This window comes from Equus przewalskii, chromosome 11, assembly GCF_037783145.1.
Source record: "Equus przewalskii isolate Varuska chromosome 11, EquPr2, whole genome shotgun sequence".
NCBI lineage: Eukaryota > Metazoa > Chordata > Mammalia > Perissodactyla > Equidae > Equus > Equus przewalskii.
Genome location: NC_091841.1, coordinates 17,213,175 through 17,232,334, shown reverse-complemented (window position 1 = coordinate 17,232,334; position 19,160 = coordinate 17,213,175). Strand labels below are relative to the sequence as shown.

At 39.0% G+C, this 19,160-nt stretch overlaps 1 protein-coding gene across 1 annotated transcript; it reads left to right on the top strand.

Moving 5' to 3' along the window:
- Positions 1-8,595: 8,595 nt before the first annotated feature.
- On the top strand, positions 8,596-9,501 carry LOC103563598 (olfactory receptor 4S1). The gene is given in 1 exon segment (XM_008539037.1): positions 8,596-9,501. A coding segment is annotated over 1 exon segment (906 nt).
- The last annotated feature ends 9,659 nt before the right edge of the window (positions 9,502-19,160 follow it).

The window sequence follows — 19,160 nt, the reverse complement described above, 5'->3', positions numbered from 1 at the left end:
ATACAATCTTCCAAAACTGCTCCAAGAAGAAGTAGAAAATTTGATTAGACCCATCACCAGTAAGGAGGTCGAAACAGCAATCAAAAACCACCCAAAAAATAAAAGTCCGGAACCAGATGGCTTCCCTGGTGAATTCTACCAAACATTCAAAGAAGACTTAATACCTATCCTTCTCAAGCTGTTCTAAATAATTGAAGAGGAAGGGAGGCTCCCTAACTCATTCTACGAAGCCAGCATTATCCTGATACCAAAACCAGACAAGGGAAACAAAAAAGCAGTAAATTACAGGCCAATATCACCAATGAATATCGATGCAAAAATCCTCAACAAAATGCTATCAAATCAAATACAACAATACATTAAAAAGATCACACATCATGATCAAGCGGGTTTCATTCCATTGATGTAGGGATGGTTCAACATCCGCAAATCTGTCAATGTGCTACATCACATTAAGAAAATGAAGAATAAAAAACACATGATCATCTCACTAAAAACCTTTTAGAAACAATAAAGGAATACAGTCAAGTTGCGGGATACAAAATCAACGTACAAAACTCCGTTGCTTTTCTAGACACTAACAACGAAGTAGCAGAAAGAGAAATTAAGAACACAATCCCATTTACAATTGCAACAAAAAGTATAAAATACCTAGGAATAAACTTAACCAAAGAAGTGAAAGATCTGTACACCGAAAATTATAATACATTGTTGAAAGAAACCGAAGAAGACACAAAGAAATGGAAAGATATTCTATGTTCTTGGATTGGAAGAATTAACATTGTTAAAATGTCCATACTTTCTAAAGCAATCTATAGATTTAACTCAATCCCTATCAAAGTTCCAACAACACTTTTCACAGAAATAGAACAAAGAATCCTAAAATTTATATGGAAAAGCAAAAGACCCTGAATAGCCAAAGGATTCCTGAGAAAAAAGAACAAAGCTGGAGGTATCACATTCCCTGATTTCAACATATACTACAAAGCCATAGTAACCAAAACAGCATGGTACTGGCACAAAAACAGACACACAGATCAGAGGAACAGAATCAAGAGCCCAGAAGTAAACCCACACATTTATGGACAGCTAATATTCGACAAGGGAGCCAAGAACACACAATGGAGAAAGGACAGTTTCTTCAATAAATGGTGTTGGGAAGACTGGACAGCCACATGCAAAAGAATGAATGTAGACCATTACTTTACACCATGCATAAAAATCAATTCAAAATGGATTAAAGATTTGAATATAAGATCCGAAACCATGAGACTTCTAGAAAAAAACATAGGCGGTATGCACTTTGACATCAGTCTTAGCAGCATATTTTCAAGTACCATGTCTGACTGGGCAAGGGAAACAAAAGAAAAAATGAAAAAATAGGACTACATCAAGCTAAAAATCTTCTGCACAGGAAAGGAAACCATCAACAAAATGAAAAGACAACCTAACAATTGGGAGAAGATGTTTGCAAACCATATATCAGATAAGGTGTTAATATCCAAAGTACACAAAGAACTCATACAGCTCAACAACCAAAAAACCAACAACCCAATTAAAAAATGGGTAAAAGATCTGAACAGAGATTTCTCCAAAGAAGATATACAGATGGCAAACAGGCTTATGAAAAGTTGCTCAACATCATTAGCTCTCAGGGAAATGCAAATCAAAACTACAATGAGGTATCACCTCACTCTGGTCAGAATGGCTATAATTAACAAGACAGGAAACAACAAATGTTGGAGAGGATGTGGAGAGAAGGGAACCCTTGTACACTGCTGGTGGAAGTGCAACTGGTGCAGCCACTATGGAAAGCAGTATGGAGTATCCTCAGAAAATTAAGAATAGATCTACCATATGATCCAGCTACCTCACTGCTGGGGATTTATCCAAAGAACTTGAGAACGCGAAGGCATAAAGATACTTGCACCCTTGTGTTCATTGCAGCATTTTTCACAATAGCCAAGACTTGGAAGAACCTAGGTGCCTATCAAGGGATGAATGGATAAAGAAGATGTGGCATTTATACACGATGGACTACTACTCAGCCATAAGAAATGATGAAATGAGGCCATTTGTGACAACATGGATGGGCCTTGAGGGTGTTATGCTGAGTGAAATAAGTCAGAGCGAGAAAGTCAAATACCATATGATCTCACTCATAAGTAGAAGATAAAAACAATGACAAACAAACAAATAGCATTGGAGATTGGATTGGTGGTTACCATAGGGGAAGGGGGCAGGGCAAATGGGGTGATTAGGCTCACATGTGAAGAGATGGACTATAATTAGTTTTTGGGGGGTGAACATGATTTAATCTATACAGAATTCGAAATATATCATGTACATCTGAAAGCTATATAACGTAATATCCAATGTTCCTGCAATTCAAAAAATCAATAAAAATAAATAAATAAAGTGATGGCCTTATCAGTAAATTAAGGAAAATTGAACCAATTGCCCAGATTATGAAATGTGTTATCCTATTTAGCTAAATTTAATATGTATTTTTAATCAAATACTTACTGAAATATCTTTTTATGAAGCCTTAATATGAGGATGTATGTATATGTTTTTAAGCATTTGGAAGGAGTATAAAAAGCTGTCACCAGTGCATACTTCTAGAAAGTGCCTGGGAATGGTGATAGAGAGAGGCAATTGTCTACTGTTCTTGTAATCGTAATGAATAAAAAGTTGAATAAATAAATAAATAAGTTTGCTCTTCCTTTTTTTAGTCTCCTAAGGTGCACACTTAGTTCATGTGTTTTAGACCTTTCATCATTTCTAATGTAAGAATTTAAAACTGTAAATTGCTTTGAGCAGTGCTTTCTTGGATGCCATAAAATTTCACATGTAATTTTATTATTATTCTGTTAAAATGTATTCTAATTTTTAAAATAATTTCATCTTTGGTCAGTGGATTATTTACAAGTGTGTTGCTTCTTTTCCAAATGATTTGGATTTTTTCCTTGCTATCTTATTGTTATTGATTATTAATTTAATTTCATTGTGGATATTGTCATTCCTTTTACGTTTATTAAAACTTGTTTCATGACCTGATATAAAGGCCTATCTTGGTGAATATACCATGTATGCCTGGAAGAATATGTATTCTTCAGTTTTAGGGTGCAGTGCTCTGTGAGTATCAGGTTAAGGGCTTTCATATGTTGTCCAGATCTAAGTTTATATTGATTTCTCTAAATCTAATCATACTCCCACTTGCTGGGGGAGTGGCAATGTTAATATCCTCAATTATTATTGTGGAATTGTGTATTGATTTCTTTAAGCCTGAGAAAGAAAAGATGGCAGATTAGAAAATAGCATCCCAGAGATGTTAAGCCACTTGTTAAAGGTTATGTACCTAGCAGGTGGCAAAGTCAGCCCTTAATGCAGGCAACTTGACTCCTTAGTCCATACTTTTAAGCACCATATTACATTGCCCCTTTTCTGTCTTACCCTCCTCACAGGGTGGAAATACTTTTCAAAATGCTATATTAACATCAGATAGTAGCCAAAGGGATAATTTACTTCAAACTTGTCTCTCCTATTTAAAAAACAACAAAAATCTTAGATCAGTTTGTATTTAACACAGCTTATTTTCCCCAAATAGATGTCACAAAACCATGCCTTGTATATAGTAGCTGCTTAATAAGTATTGTTGAATGAATGGATTTGGGAGGATTCAGATAGAAATCCAAAGTCAGGATAAACACAGTGGCTCCCTTGGCCTCTAAAGTTTGCCTGAACCACTAAGTTAATGTGACAAAGGAGTATGGCTGTCTCCACGGCCCACTTCTCTAATTGGGATGCAACACACTTGTGGCTCATTTGCAAGTCTCAAGACACTTTTGCTAGCCATGAATGTGCTATGGCTTCCAAAGCAGAGGTGTTCAAATCCGGCAATGACTTTGACTGGGTTTACTCCACATGAGCTTCCCTGAAACCCTGGTGCTTAAAAGTTCACCTCACTTCTCTGGCCAGACTCCTTTTTCACTGCTCAACTGAAAAGGGTGGAACTCACTAAGGTCAGTTCTCCTGTAGTCTTGGCCTTTTGGGGACTCTCTGAATAGAATAAACCTGAACCTACCAAGGACCTTTATAGAAAACAAAAGTCCTCACTTGCTTTGCTGTCCCTCTGTTTTGTTCTCAATGTCCAGATAAAAGTCCTATCGCACAGTTATCTGCGTATTTCTCAGGTTCCTGCCTCCAGACGCATCAAGTGTGCGTTGAGTTTTCTTTTTTTCAAATTTCCATGGCATCACTAGAAATCTCTTTCAGCTATTTTCTTGCTCATACTTTATCTGCTGAAGACATATTCTTTTTGGGTGATCAGATGCTCCCATGTCCCCAGTCAGAAGTGTTGTATGATGACTAACAGAATAGCTGTGAAGCCTGGCACACTGGGTTGCATTTCTGGCTCTAACACTTACTAGTGTGACAACTTGTTCAAGTCACTCATTTGCTCTAATCCTCATTTTCCTAATTTGAAAAATAGGGACAACCATATTAGCTTCCTTAATGTGATGTTGAGGGGATTAAATTAGATGAAGGATTTAAAGTGCTCTGCACAGGGTCTGGCACACTGCATTCCTCAACAAATACAAGCAAATATCATACAGCTCTGATTACTACTCCCTCTACTTGTGGAGATGTTCACGCTCAGAGAGTGCTTTCCCACATGTGATTATTTAGAGGCTCCCAGATGAATGCCCAGCCTGTGGCTGGGGCTGCTGAAGGCACAGGAGAGTGGAGGGATCAGAGTTTACAGTGAGGCTAAGTTCCTTCACCTTTCTCAGGGGCTGTCCTGGTGTGTGGTCCCTGGTACCTCATTTAACTTTTTGGAAATTTGACCAATTCCAGAGTGTATTTCACTGAGGTACAGTCTTGGCACCCTGTCCCCAAAGCCCATGCCCACCTGGCAAGATGTCCTTTCATGTAAACAAATCCTCTGATACTTGACTCTTGAAAGACTCTTAAAAGACTTATTTGTATTTTAATCTTTTAAGGTAGAAATGTTTCTAAATCACATTACTAATTTTCTTTCTCTTTCAAGACACACAGTGTATCTGAAAAACAGTGAGAGAGCAGACTCAGTGTCCAAGGCATAGCAAACATGGAACGTGAACCTCAATCCCCTACCAACCCTCGTACAAAGTGGTGAAAGGAATTAGCAATGATGCAAAGCTACTTATGTGCTTTCTGGTTATTTTTAAATTCATCAAATATTGATTATAATTGTCAGAGAAATTAATTTGTTGATGTATTTCTACTTTTCCAGCTTAGAATCACAACACTTAATCCAACCATCATTTTGTACAGATGGGGAAACAAAGCACCAAGCAGAGGGAGGGAGATGTTTGAGCTCACTCACTTACCAGTGAGAAAGTTGGCCCTGAAACCAATGTCCTTTGATTTCCAGATTAGAGCCCTTTTCACGTTGTCATGCTGCCTTCTTTGGGGAAAGTCAAGTCCAACGTCAATCCCTCTGACATTTTGCAGTAGTGTGAGATTAGAGAAGGTAGGATGGTGTAGCAAACAAGTATTGCGAAGGGAAGGGGTAGAAAGATACTATTGCAATAAGGGAGAGGGGACTATTGCAATAAGGGGAACTCTGACTATAAGATCTACAAGTGTCTCTCAGGTTTGGCTGTAATTCCTGTTATGGCACTTGCTATCAGAGGCCTCAAGTAAGTCACTTGAACACTAAATTTTGGAGCTTCCTTTTCTTCATCTCTAAAGTGAAGATACTGATAGTTATCTTAAAGGGTTGTGATGAGTGTGACCTAGGATAAGGCGTGAAGCTCATGAACTGTGTCTGACTCACAGGAGCTCCACCTGGTGACAGCAGCATGAGCTGCAGGAAGTGGGAAGTTCCTTTCCCCTCTATTCTGTCTTGTTCAGGTCCTCACAGACTGTACGGTCCAAGGGTATGTTTATGGCTTAAGGATGGTGTGAGGAATTTGGAGGGTACAATAGAGGTGGGAACTGGGATGGAAATGAGTCCTTGGAGGAGAGGTTGAAGGTGTTGAGATGTTTAGGTGGGAGAATAGTAGTCTGGGGTGGAGTTAATAATGATCCTTATTTTGTCAATGTCTTCTCTAATTCCTGGAAGAGCAAATGATGTTGTCTTCATACTACATGAGATTCCATCTGAACCCTAGAAAACATTCATGCCCCTCACCTCAGCCTTCTCCCTCTAAGAAATTGATCTTAATGAATATTGTCCAGAGACTTACAGAGGAAGGTCATGTATTATAGTATAAGTAGGAACTAATATAAAGCTCATAAATATATAAATGTCCAAATAAATTATGGTACTTTTTTATAATGCACCATTACAAACCTCTTTTGAAAATTATCAGCTTGGGGAAATGCTTAAATGAAGTGTGATGGGAGAAAAGCCATGAATACATTTGATTCACATTTGTAAGAAGTGTTTGCATAATTAAAGGAAACAACAGAAAGAAATACACCATAATATGAATGATTCCTAATTTCTCATTGTATTTTTCTACTTTCCAAATTATCTCTAATGATTATGTACGAACTTGGGCAAATTGCTTAATCTTTCTGAGCCTCATTTCCCTTATTTGCAAAATGGGAGTAAGAACAGTAAATACATAATAGGAATGTTTTGAGGATTAAATAATATAAGGTGTGTATTATTTTATACTACAAAGCATAACAGTAAAATACAAATGATGAGGATGATAGCGAATTTCTCTGGAAAGTCTGGGTCAGAATAGAATCTCATGAATGGAAGGGAAGGGAGAGTAAACCTTGACTTGGATCACTGCACCGTGTTGTTCCCTCTTTATCCTTAGAGAGATTGACTTTATGCGCAGGTGGCTGACCATCTTTCCCATTAGGTATTCCAAGATTTATGGTTCTTTGTACTTGAAATTTAATAAAAATGTTTTTAAATGAATAGAAATGAAAAATAACTTTGGAAGTAAATCCTATGGCATTGCCCTTATAAACCAATCTCCCATCTGAGTCCAACATACAACCATTGAGATCTAATTATGCTCAATCTTTATTGAGCACCTTTTAAGTGCCAACCACTGTGCTACATACTTTTATATTATCTCACAATGGCAATCCTAGGTGATTGAATTATTAGCTCCCTCTGAATATGAAGAAACTGAGTTTCTGAGAGGTCAAGTAAGTTGCCCAACATCATTCAGCTGGAGAGTAGAGAGTCCCACAAAATCTGAGTCCAGCACGTGGGGTCTTGCTGACTGGGATGCTGCCTCCTAGAGCAGTTTTCACATGACAGCCCAGACACCAACTGTGCAATCTTAGGCAGGCCTTTGATCTTACATCAGAAAGCCCTTATTGATTATTTTTGGAGTGTAACAACTAGATAGAAACAATGTGCATGTGTTACATTTACTGTAATTCTGAACAAAGACAAAATATGGTAGAATTTCTTTCTCATGAACAAAATGCTTAGGTTATTTATCTGCTACCAAAGTCTTTTTTTTTGGGGGGGGGTGTACTCAACGATCATATTATTTTGGGTTATAGCATTCTCCTCCAGTCGTGGAAACTAGCTGGCTATTTCTGAAGCTCTTTCCCCTCTGTATCCTGTAGGTAAACACAACCATCTGATCAAACCATTTTCAGAATTTTAGAAGAGAGTAGAAAAATAATTTTGCTGTAAAATACATATATTCCCTACTAGGAAATTTCTGGGAAGTGGGGAAACTTCATAAGCCTGGGCAGAATGTCCCAGGAAATGACAATTATTTCTTTGTGGCTGCCTCAGGCATTGACATTGGTTATTGCTCTCCTAACTTTCAATCACACCTTAATTTGGCTCCTCTGAGTGGAAACCCTTTGTGCCAACCTCAGTAAGTCTATGCCCCAGGCATTTCTATTCTTCTTCTTTGTCTTCTGCCAACCATTTACTAGGATCCTAAGTCTCCTGGAGATGCAGACACTGGAGCTTGTCTAAGTCCTTACATTATATGGTAGAGAATCCTCTTTACTGTTCTGCCATTATCCAGTGTCATTTGCCATGATATTTTTCAACCACAATAATGAAAAGGTTGTGATAAAAGCAACGCTCAAACACAGTCCTGCAGGATTTAACTTCCTTTGTCTCCACTCTCTACCAACCTACCCTTGACAATGAATCATTAATAACCAGCAATAATCCTCCTTTTGTTGCTAATGTACTCACAGATCTTACTGTAGTTTCCCAAGCTTATTGATTGATGCACCAGAAAACTTGTGAAGCCCAGCTTCCTAATGTCAACCTAATTATCCTCCCTCCTAAAAGATAACCCTATTTTATCCTGGAAACAGCCATACTGGAAAAGATATTTGATATGGCCCTAGGCACTTAAGAGTCAGTGACAATCTTTGTTGGCATTTATGGGGCTCAACAATCTTTGCTGAATTTAACAGAACTTTTAATCTTACAGCAATGTGGGAAACCTCAGTCCCCTTATTGAAACAGAATATTAGAATCATTACTAGACCTGAATAGAGCTTTCTGACTCCCTAGTTTTGGGAAACTTTCTTATACCATGTAATTTGTGTCCTTGTAGAAGTAACCTCTTTGTCGGTGCTTGGGGCAGAGAATCCATGGACACCAAGAACAACGTGACTGAATTTGTGTTATCTGGCCTTTTCCAGAGGAGGGAGATGCAGCATGTGTGCTTTGTGGTCTTCTCCCTATTCCATGTCCTCACCATCCTGGGGAACCTTCTGGTCATCATCACCATCAATGCTAGCAAGACCCTGAATGCTCCCATGTATTTCTTCCTCAGCCACCTGTCTTTTACTGATATGTGCTATCCTTCCGCTACCACACCCAAGATGATTGTTGACACTTTCATGGAGCGCAAGACAATCTCCTTCAATGGCTGCATGACCCAGCTATTTTCTACCCACTTCTTTGGTGGCACTGAAATTTTCCTCCTTACAGCCATGGCCTATGATCGCTACATGGCCATCTGTAGGCCCCTGCACGACACAGCCATCATGAATCGGTAGAAGTGTGGCCTGCTGGCCGGGGCCTCCTGGGTGGCTGGCTTCCTGCATTCCATCCTGCAGACTCTCCTTACAGTCCAGCTGCCCTTTTGTGGGCCCAATGAGATTGACAACTTCTTCTGCGATGTTCATCCCCTTCTGAAGCTGGCCTGTGCAGACACCTATGTGGTGGGGCTCATTGTGGTGGCCAACAGTGGCATGATCTCTTTAGTGTCCTTCATCATCCTTAACATCTCCTACATAGTCATCTTACTGAACCTGAGAAGCCAGTCATCTGAGGGCCGGCAAAAGGCTCTATCCACATGTGGTTCACACGTTGTCACTGTCCTTTTGGTCCTTGTGCCCCCCATGTTCATGTACATTCGTCCCTCTACCACCCTGCCTGCTGAAAAACTTGTGATCCTCTTTAACATTGTCATGCCACCTTTGCTGAACCCTCTGATCTACACGTTGAGGAACAGTGAGGTGAAAAATGCCATGAGGAAACTGTTGCCATGAGGAAAATGCCACGAAGCCCCCCGAAGGGGGCCTCAGGGAAGAAGTGACACTACAGGAAACCTCATCCAGCCTGGAACTTGGGAGACTCTGATCTTGTAGAATCTAACGTAAGCTTTGGAGCTCCAGTTGGAAGCTTGTAATGACAACTCTCCTCCTAGCTCTTTTCATAACAATCATCCCACATGCTCCTTCAATCCTTCATTCATTAAATATTATTGACTGTCTCCAATGAGTGAGACACTGGGAATCAAAACAAAGGATGTAATCTCTACCCTCAAGGGGGTCACAGTACAGGAGGGTCTTAGTGTGATATTCAAGGGTTCATTCAGGAAACCTGTGAGAGCCTGTGAATGTGGGAGCCTCTTGCAAGTTCAGATATGTCATCTATACAATGGAGAATAGCACTAGATAATTCCTTTATGTTGACATATGCAGGGCTTGATGAAATTCATTTTCTTCTCTGTTATGATATTCAAGTCATTTTACTTTTCTTGCTCCATTTCATGCTCTCAACAGACAGATGAATAAATAAATGTGAGGAGGTTAAAAGATTTACCCAAAGTTACACAGTCAGTTCAAAGCAAGGTGGGGACTAGAATTCAGGTTTCCTAAGCCTACTTTTAGGACTCTTCTCCCCTCAAGACTCCTTGAGAAAATTTGAGTGAATGGACCCAGCAGTACAAATGAGGAAGTGTTGAAGGACCGAGGACTGATGGTGGGTTGGGATGATGGGGAGCAGACCCTGAGAGAACAATTTCTCAGTATTTGTCCAGCAGTGCTGACTCCTCTTCAGCTGATTCCTCTTCAGCTGAGCAGGGACTGCTGCCCCCATGAATCCCTGTTTCTTCACTCTATTTTGGTGCTAAAGGGAGACACTTTGTGCAAGATGAAATTAGAAGAGCCGGATTCGTCATCTTGCTTAATTGACCATTTCTGGGTCATTTAACCTATTTGGATCTCAATTTTCCACATTTACAAATAGAGATAGTAACAATACCAGCTTCAGAAGGTTGTTAGAGGACAGAATGAACTTTGGAAAGTCCTATATCAAAGTTTATTGTGCAGAGGTGGCTCCTGCCTCTGTTTCTTAATAATGTCTTCTGTTCCCTTTTCTCATCCTATTCCCCACTATGTCCCTGCCCTTTCTCTGGAAGCCCTTGTAACTACCAGATTGATTATTCACTTTGCAAATGTGTATTGATCACTCAACATGTGGTTAAGTCTGTTCCTTTTTTTTTCCCATCTGTGTTTGTCTTTATTCAGTAGAGCTCCAGTGCCCAACACTTCCCCTGCAGTGGGCTGGGGGAACAAAACAAATAAAGGCCACCAATGCGTGAATGTGGATTGGGGCAGAGCCTGATGCAATATGAGGGTGTACTTGAAACATTGGCCCCAACATCAACTGTCCATCACTGGTCTCCAACTCCCCACAGGCTCTAGGTGGGGTCAGTGAAATTGTCCATGAGGAACAGATCTTGGACCTTCTGCCATCTCCATCTCCTCTTCCTGTCTGCCCTCTCTCCTTCCTAAGACAGGTCCAGAGACCAAACTCTCCATCTGGCTGGGAAGGTGGGAGAAGGAAGGATGGACAAGGCCTGTGTCCAGGTCTCAGGCAATGCCCTAGTGCCTTCCTTAGAAGGAACTGGAGGTACAATAGAAAGGAAGCAGACAAAAATTCTTGTACTCATGGAGCTTATATTTAAGTGTATGATAAATACTGACTCTTCTTGAAGTCTTCCAATATGCCAGATACTGTTTTAAGTGTTTTCAGTGAGCCTAAGCCTCTTAAGTGAACTTCACAAGAGTTTCTCAGTTTTGTTTTCTCCACTCTTAGGTGGAACAGCATGGCTACAGCTAATAGGAATTGAGTGTTTTCCTTCCCCCAGGTCAGTTAGGCTCTGATGATACCCAAGAAGGTTAGGTTCTGCTTAACTAGTTTCCCCCAAGGGCAAGCCATGTTAAGAAGAACAGCTGCAGGGCCAGCTGGGTTGTGTGATGATTAAGTTCCAGGAGACAGAAAAGGAGATATGGGGGAGGGTAAACTGATCATTTTCCCTTTTAGGAGAGTTTTGAATAGTACCACAAAGCACTTTTACTTTCATTTTATTTGCTAGAAATTAGTCACGTGGTTGCCCTTAATTGCGAGGGAAACTGGAAAGTCTAATTTTTTATTGTAAGTGGAATTATGTTGTGAAAAAAAAAATCAGCGTTCTGTTATGTTCCTAAAGAAGAAGGGGAGAATGCATGCAAGGATTGGCATATTGTCTGACATAGTCAGTTACATACATAATTTCCCATGAAATTAGATACTTTTCCTAAACACGATTTGTGATGGCTTGCTAATATAACACAGTCTAATTGAGGCATAATTTACTTAATAATTCACCCATTTTAGAGCTTTTTGGTTCATTTAATATTTTATTTGACAATATTTAATGAGCATGTACTATTAGCCAGGACTTGATGGAGAAACTGAGGCACAGAGAGACTAAGTGAATTATACATGAATCCATGAGTGTTAGATGCATGGTACAATGGCGATAGTCTAGCCCAACTCTGTCATTTATATAAAAGAAGGAACAGGAGGGTGAGGAGTAGAGAGGTGAAATGACATGGCTTAAGTTACATGGTTAATCAATTACTGAACCAAAGCTAGTGCCCAGAGTCCTGTCTCCCTGTCCAGTCCTCATTTTAATGTCTATTCACTCTTCTTTTCATTCTCAGTAGTCCAGTCTGGAAAAAACGTTCCTTTGATGTCTTTCCTTCAACTTTCTTCTCTACTACCTTATTATTGGGTGTAAAAACTTTATAGAAATCTCACTAAACTAGTTGAAACAGATTTTGAACCTTTTCCCAAGTCATAGTTTAATTGGCAAAGTTTCACTGAAGGGAAAAGAAATTCCATGGGGAAGTTCTTCCCTTGACTGTAGTGTATACCTGATTTATTTTAAATGGTTCCAGGATCTAAGCATTTAATCAAAAGCCTTGGACTTTCAGTGGGTGGACTGGTTTTCTACATCAAAATCAGGATCTTAAAATCTCTGAGTTTGATGCTTTCTTTGGCTTTTTAAAAAATTTCGTAGCCATTTTAAATGCAAATATCAACCCAATCCAGATCTCATGAATTTTCCTGTTCTTGTGGTTCATCTTAGCCCTCAGCTACTTTGTTTTCTAAAAGCCCCCAGGAATATTGGTGATTTGTTATTGGGGTCTGCTCTTTGAATTGCCGTAGCAACCACCGCTCAGTACCGTCAGAAGGCAGCCTAGTGCTGTTGAAAGAGCACTGGTTTCTAGGTTAGTACCCTGGGAAATATCTATCCTGTGGCCTGGGAATCTAATTAACTTCTCAGCCTCTGTCGCCTCATCTAAAAACAGAGCAGGTTGGAGTAAAAGGTCTCTATGTCTTTTCAACACCGCTCTGAGCTGAGTGTGATCTGGACTTTGCTCACTGGGGGCCTTCAGTGAAAGATCAGCTGGGAGGGTAATATTAGGCAAGGGACCTTGCTTGTCCAGGAACCAAGATTCCCAGAGAGGAATCCAATGCTGCATCCCACCCTAGTTTTCCCAAACCAGATTATCTCCTTGAGTAATGATTTATTCCAGCAGGGTGGCTAAGTTCACCCTGATTGGAGGCACTTGAGCGGTTTGAGATCCATCTAATCCAATTTCCTAGTCTAATGAAGAACAAAATCACACCAGATTTTATGACCTAAAGGTAGGTGTTATGGCTGGAAGTAAGGTGCAGAGACTTTCAGCAGCCACAGATGTTAGGCAGGTCAGTTCCTGTCCTCGAGCCATGTGTGTTCATTTGTAGACAAGGTGATTTGGTCTGAAGATTTTTAGGGGGGTGAGCAATGAATTTATTTATTTTCATTGTAAAATACATATAACATTAAATTTGGTGATTTTTAAAGTCCTTTACAATTTTGGGATCCTGTGAGGCACCATTTGGGATTACCAAATGAGAGGATGTGGTTGGCATGGAGGTTCCATTACTTCACTCTGAATTCAGTCACATGGGCACATGAAGCTCTCTCATACTTTTCCTGGCCATTGTTGGCCTTCTGTCAGTGTACTCTGGTCCAGTCCAGCAGGATGCCTGATAGAGAGTCTATATGCTCAAATACAGATTTAGAGTTTTACATGCTGGTCACCTTTTCTTTGCCTGCTTCTAGATGAGGCAGCACTGTGGGGAGAGAGGAGGTATTTCTTATCAGTTCGGTGGAAGAGATGGTAGGAATTACTGATGGCAGGTAGTAGAGAGAGCCATAAATACAGAAAAGGCAGAGATGCCCAAAAAGGAAAAGGTGGTTTTCAAAAGGAAAGGCTATCAGGCATTCCATTCTTATGGTAAAGCCAAGAAAAACTGGACCCTATGTGATTCTCCTCTCTGAATGAGCTCTCAGATTGGCTCTAACATATATTTTTTTATTTTCACAAATGGGTAAAAAAATGGATTGAATTCATGCCAAGATAAGAGGTTTGTGCAGGCAAATAAATATGCCTTGGACTTCTAATGAAAGGGCATATTTAATTTTAGCTCTTCACTTATGTATTATGTACCTAGAAATTATACAGGCCAGTGATGAACAGCACAGGATCTGTGACTAGGCTGCTTTGATTAAAATCCTGGCTCCACTGCTGTGTAACCTCAGCCTAGTTAATTCACTTATCTGGGCATCTGTTTCCTCATATGTATAACAAAGGCGTGATAATAATAATACACGCATCATAGGTTTATCCTGGGAATTGAATGGATTAATGTACACAGAACACTTATAAAGTGTGTGGCACATGGTACTATTGACACACTAGCTATAGTTATCAACCAAAATACAATTAATAATAAAGGCTTAAGAAGAATATTGAATTGGTAATTTTGGATATTATTATAATATATTTCTTATTTGCAGATACAGACAGAGAAGCTAGAATTGTGAAAAAATCTGTCAGTTGCTGTAAAAGAAGTATGATAAAGTACTCTAGGAACACAAAGGAGAGAATATTATTCCTATATACTGAAGATCCTCATGCAATCTAGAAAGAAGGAACACTAAACACAGAGAAGGGATAAAGGGCACCTTGGGTTGGGAAATATTGGGTTGGGGTATTACATTCATTTAGGGAGTGACAATAAGGGTCCAAGATAAGCAATGGCCAGTTCAACAAGGACCTGGAATCCAGGCTAAGAATATTGGAATTTATGCTGTGGGTAACGGGGAGGCGTTGATCAACTTTAGGTAGTGTAGTAACATGATTTAGTAGCATTTAAGGAAAATCACCAAATTATTTACAATGCTCAGAGAAGAGAAGATTCATATAGGTTGGACTATTAAAGACAAGCTTCATTGAACACACCACACTGGAATTGGGCTTGGAAGGTGGGCAGGGTTTAAGCGACATGGAGAGGGCATTTCTGGTGAAGGGAGGCCCAGTCATGGGATTCAGCAGGATGGCCTTGAGGGATAGGAAGAGGACCCTGAGTTGAACAGAGATGAGGTAAAGTTATTGGGTAGAGGGTGATTGTTGAGGTGACTCTGTCTGCAAAGTTCCTTAAAAGTGAGTCAGAGGAGTTCAGGTTTTACTCTGGTCCTCCAGAGTGGAGGGTCTGAGGAAAGAAGGGTCAGGAAATAATTTTCTGGCTGCAGTGTGTTGGATGGATGAGGTGGGAGCATCTTGAGGATAAGGTCCTTTGGTAATTTAGCCATCAGCTGACCACATGTGGGAATTTGGTGGCAGCAAGAATGGAGAGAAAGGACCCACAGGACAGAGGGTTTAAAGGTAAAATTAATGGAACTTGGTGATGACTGGGTATGGGAATGAAAGATGACATGGGTCACACATGACACCCAAGGTACAGCATGGGCAACTTGGAGAGCAATGGTGTCATCAAAATATCTTCCAGCTCACATTTGTCTGTGGTCTCCTGCTACTCCATAGCTTTGTCTCATCAACTGAAACCCTATTCTCTGTCCAAACCCTTTCCTTGGGCTCATGAGTAAGAATGTGGTAGAAGGTGATACTTGAGGAATCTCACAACCTTATCTTCTAACCATTCAAATACTTGATTTTCCAAGGTTCTGAGATGGTGCCAGATATGTCTAATGATTCTTGGTGCCTGGTGCCCACAACACTGCTCCTATAGGAAAGGGCACCACACTATGATTAATTTAGCAATATTGCTTGTGTTATGCCATGGATATCAATGTAATTTCTCTGCTGCATCTACCTTCCTGGAAAGTTGACTGAAAAAGTATAAGATAGAACTTTCTAAGTTAATGAAAGAATTCTAGATCTTGAGTATGTTAATGGTTACATGAGTAGATATGTTTATCAAAACTCATCAAACCATATGCTTAAAACTTTGCATTTCACTGTATGTAAAATTCATGTCGTAAAAGGAGTTGTATTAAAGAAAAACTTATCAATATCTCTAAGCCCCAATAGAAAATACTTGTCAAATCTAGTGGTCATTTCTATGGAAAAAAATAAAATAACAGAACTGCAATTGTCATTAAGAATTTCATTCCCAAGAATGGAAAAACCATAAATATTTTATTGAAAATTAGTACATAATAGTGACTTTGAATACCTCCATCGAACTTCATCAAAATGACAAACTTTTGTACTGAAAATTATATCAGCAACAAAGTGAAAAGTCAACACACAGATTGGGAGAAAATACTTGCAAACCATGTATCTGATAAGGAACTGATTTCCAGACTATATAAAGAACTCCTAACATGTAATAATAAAAAGACAATAACCCAATTAAAATTGGCAAAATATCTAAATAAACAGATCTGCATAGAATATATATGAATGGTCAAAAGTACATGAAAAGATGTTCAACACCTTCAGTCATTAGGAAACGTAAATCTAAGCCATAAGGAAATACCTCTTCACACTCACCAGGATGTCTAGAATCAAAAGACAGACAATAATAAGTGTTGGTGAGGCTATGGAGTAATGGAGTTCTCATACATTGCTGGCAGTAATGTAAAATGGTACAGCCACTTTGGAAAACACTTTAGCAGTTCCTCAAAAGGTTAAACTTATAGTCACCAATGACCCAGCAATTTCACTCTTTAGTGCATACGCAAGAAAAATGAAAACACTATTTACACAAAAACCTGTACACCAATACTCATAGCAGCATTATTATAATAGACAAGAAGGAGAAACAACCCACATGTCAGACAACTGATGAATTGATAAGTGATATATTCATAAAGTGAAATATTACTCATCACTAAAAAGAAAATAAATACTGATGCTTGTCACAACATGGCTGCAACTCTAACAATATGATGCTAAGTGAAAGAAGCAGATTATTAAAGACAACACATTGTATGATTCTTTTTATAAGAAATGTCCAGAAGAACAAATCTATAGTGACAGAAAGCAGATTAGTGTTGGCCTAGGGCTGCTGGTGATGATTGTAGACAATGAGGAGTGACGGCTAATGGGTAGATAGTTTCTTTTTGGGTGACAAAGATGTTAAATTAGATAGTGTTGATGGTTGCATAGCTTTCTATACTAAAAAACATTAAATATACACTTTTGTGAGTGAAGTGTATAGTATGTGAATTATATCTTGATAAAGCTATAAAAAGTAGATAAATGCTAAATCTAGGGATAAATCTGCCGATCATTAACTATCATTAAAATTTCTTTCCTAGAAATGAAAGATGTGTAAATATTCTATTAAAAATTAGTACATAACCGTGACTTTGAAACCTAATTATCATGATTAAAATTTCAAATAATCAACCCTGTATTTGATAATTTAATGTATATAATTCATTTAGAATGACTCATAAATTGTACTGTTGGGAATATTGTTTCTCACGTAGCATAAGAAAAGGCCTTTTGTTTCTCACCTGCAAAATAGTGCCATGTGAACTACACTCTGGACATCTGCTTCAGCAGCCAAGTGTAGAGCACAATTCTGCCCACTGAGGGCAAATGTCCTATGTGCTACTGTACTTTCAGGTGCCCGAGGTGCCTCAGGTTAAGAAAACTTGAGATCGTGAACCTTCAAATCTCTGAAACTTTGGGCTGCCAGATTCATTCCCCTACCCAGGCTTTAAGATAATAGCATGCCTTTGACTAAAGAATATAATGCCTTTACCTGAAACAGGATTCTCAAAAGATTAATGTCTGTGCTTCTCAAAATCAGATGCTACAACACACATTACCAGGAGACCAACAATAGGCTCAAATATCTGCATAACAAAAGTACAGCTCTGAATGTGAAAGAAAATAGTCTATGCCCCAAATGTATTTGCAAGGCTTCACAAATATGAAATTGTGTGAGCTGGGAGAACACTTTTGAAGAATGGGCCTCAAAAGCATTAGCAGAACTTAATTCTAGATAAGCATATTCTGGGTATTGAATGGGCAGGTGAGATTCAATATGTTTTCAATCTCCATAGGCAGTCATCTCATTGGATCCTGGATAATATTGTGGATTATAGTAAATTACATGAGGTGCATGAGCTTCCTAAGGGAGAGGAGAGGGTGACAAACGATCAACTTGCCAGAAGAACTTTGTGATGGGGAAAGGGGAATGCCCATACTTCTTGAGGATTATTGGATGTAATATGTGACCTATCACTGATACAGACCTAAAATACTATCAAAATCCTCCAGTTAGACTGGAGGCCACATGATAAATTGAGTTTTGGCACAAGATGGCCTCAGAGTAGGTTCAATGTGTCTATGAATATGCCTTGTGATTATTTCCCCTTCTTCAAACATTCAATTGGAAAATATGTATATTTAGCACCTGAAAGAAAACTTATATTGATTCTTCTATAACAAGAGCCCCTATGTTCCAGACAAAACATAAAATCAGAAGCAAAATGGAAGGAATTTCAGAAAGAAAAATAACCACAAAATATTTGAAGAATTGAAGTTCCCCATAATGCCATTTAATTAATTGATCTGATGCATGCAAAAAAGCAGATGGATTGCAGCATATGACTCATATGACTATGGACTACTATAATATCACTTAGATGGTATCCCCAGTGGAAGATTCAGTGCATGATATATTAACTTTATTAAAGTATCAGAGCCTCTAGCACCTGATTTGTAGCTCTTCTCCAACCCAGTGAGAGAGTAGAACAAAATGAACTCACCTCACATGGCAAGGACTGTAGAATCTTGCCTAAGAATCATGTTAACTCTTATGTTTTTTTTTTCATATTAGAATCTCAGGAAATTTAATCTTCTGAACATTGTGCAAAACATCCAATGGTCCACTGCATTGATACCATTATGCTAAATAGCCTGGTGAGCAAGAATTAGCAAGTATCATATACAACCCAGTGTACACAATGGCCACAACTTCTTTGCACCTTCTTCCATCAAAAAGTGGAATCTATCTGTCTGTACTTTTATCTGGGCTAACCTGGTGACACACATCATATGAAACCTTTTAACCACATGAGTAGAATGTGGTAAAAAGTAACATACAATTCCTGCAGTGTGGCTTGAGAGTCCTTGAAGATCTAGCTATCATGAAATACAAACTTCCCTGGAACAACAGTGTAGTGATAGGGCCCAATCTATGCCACTGGAGAATGAAAGAGAACTGAAGTACCTGAGCCAATTGTTGGATATATAAGTGAATCCATATTAGAACATCTACT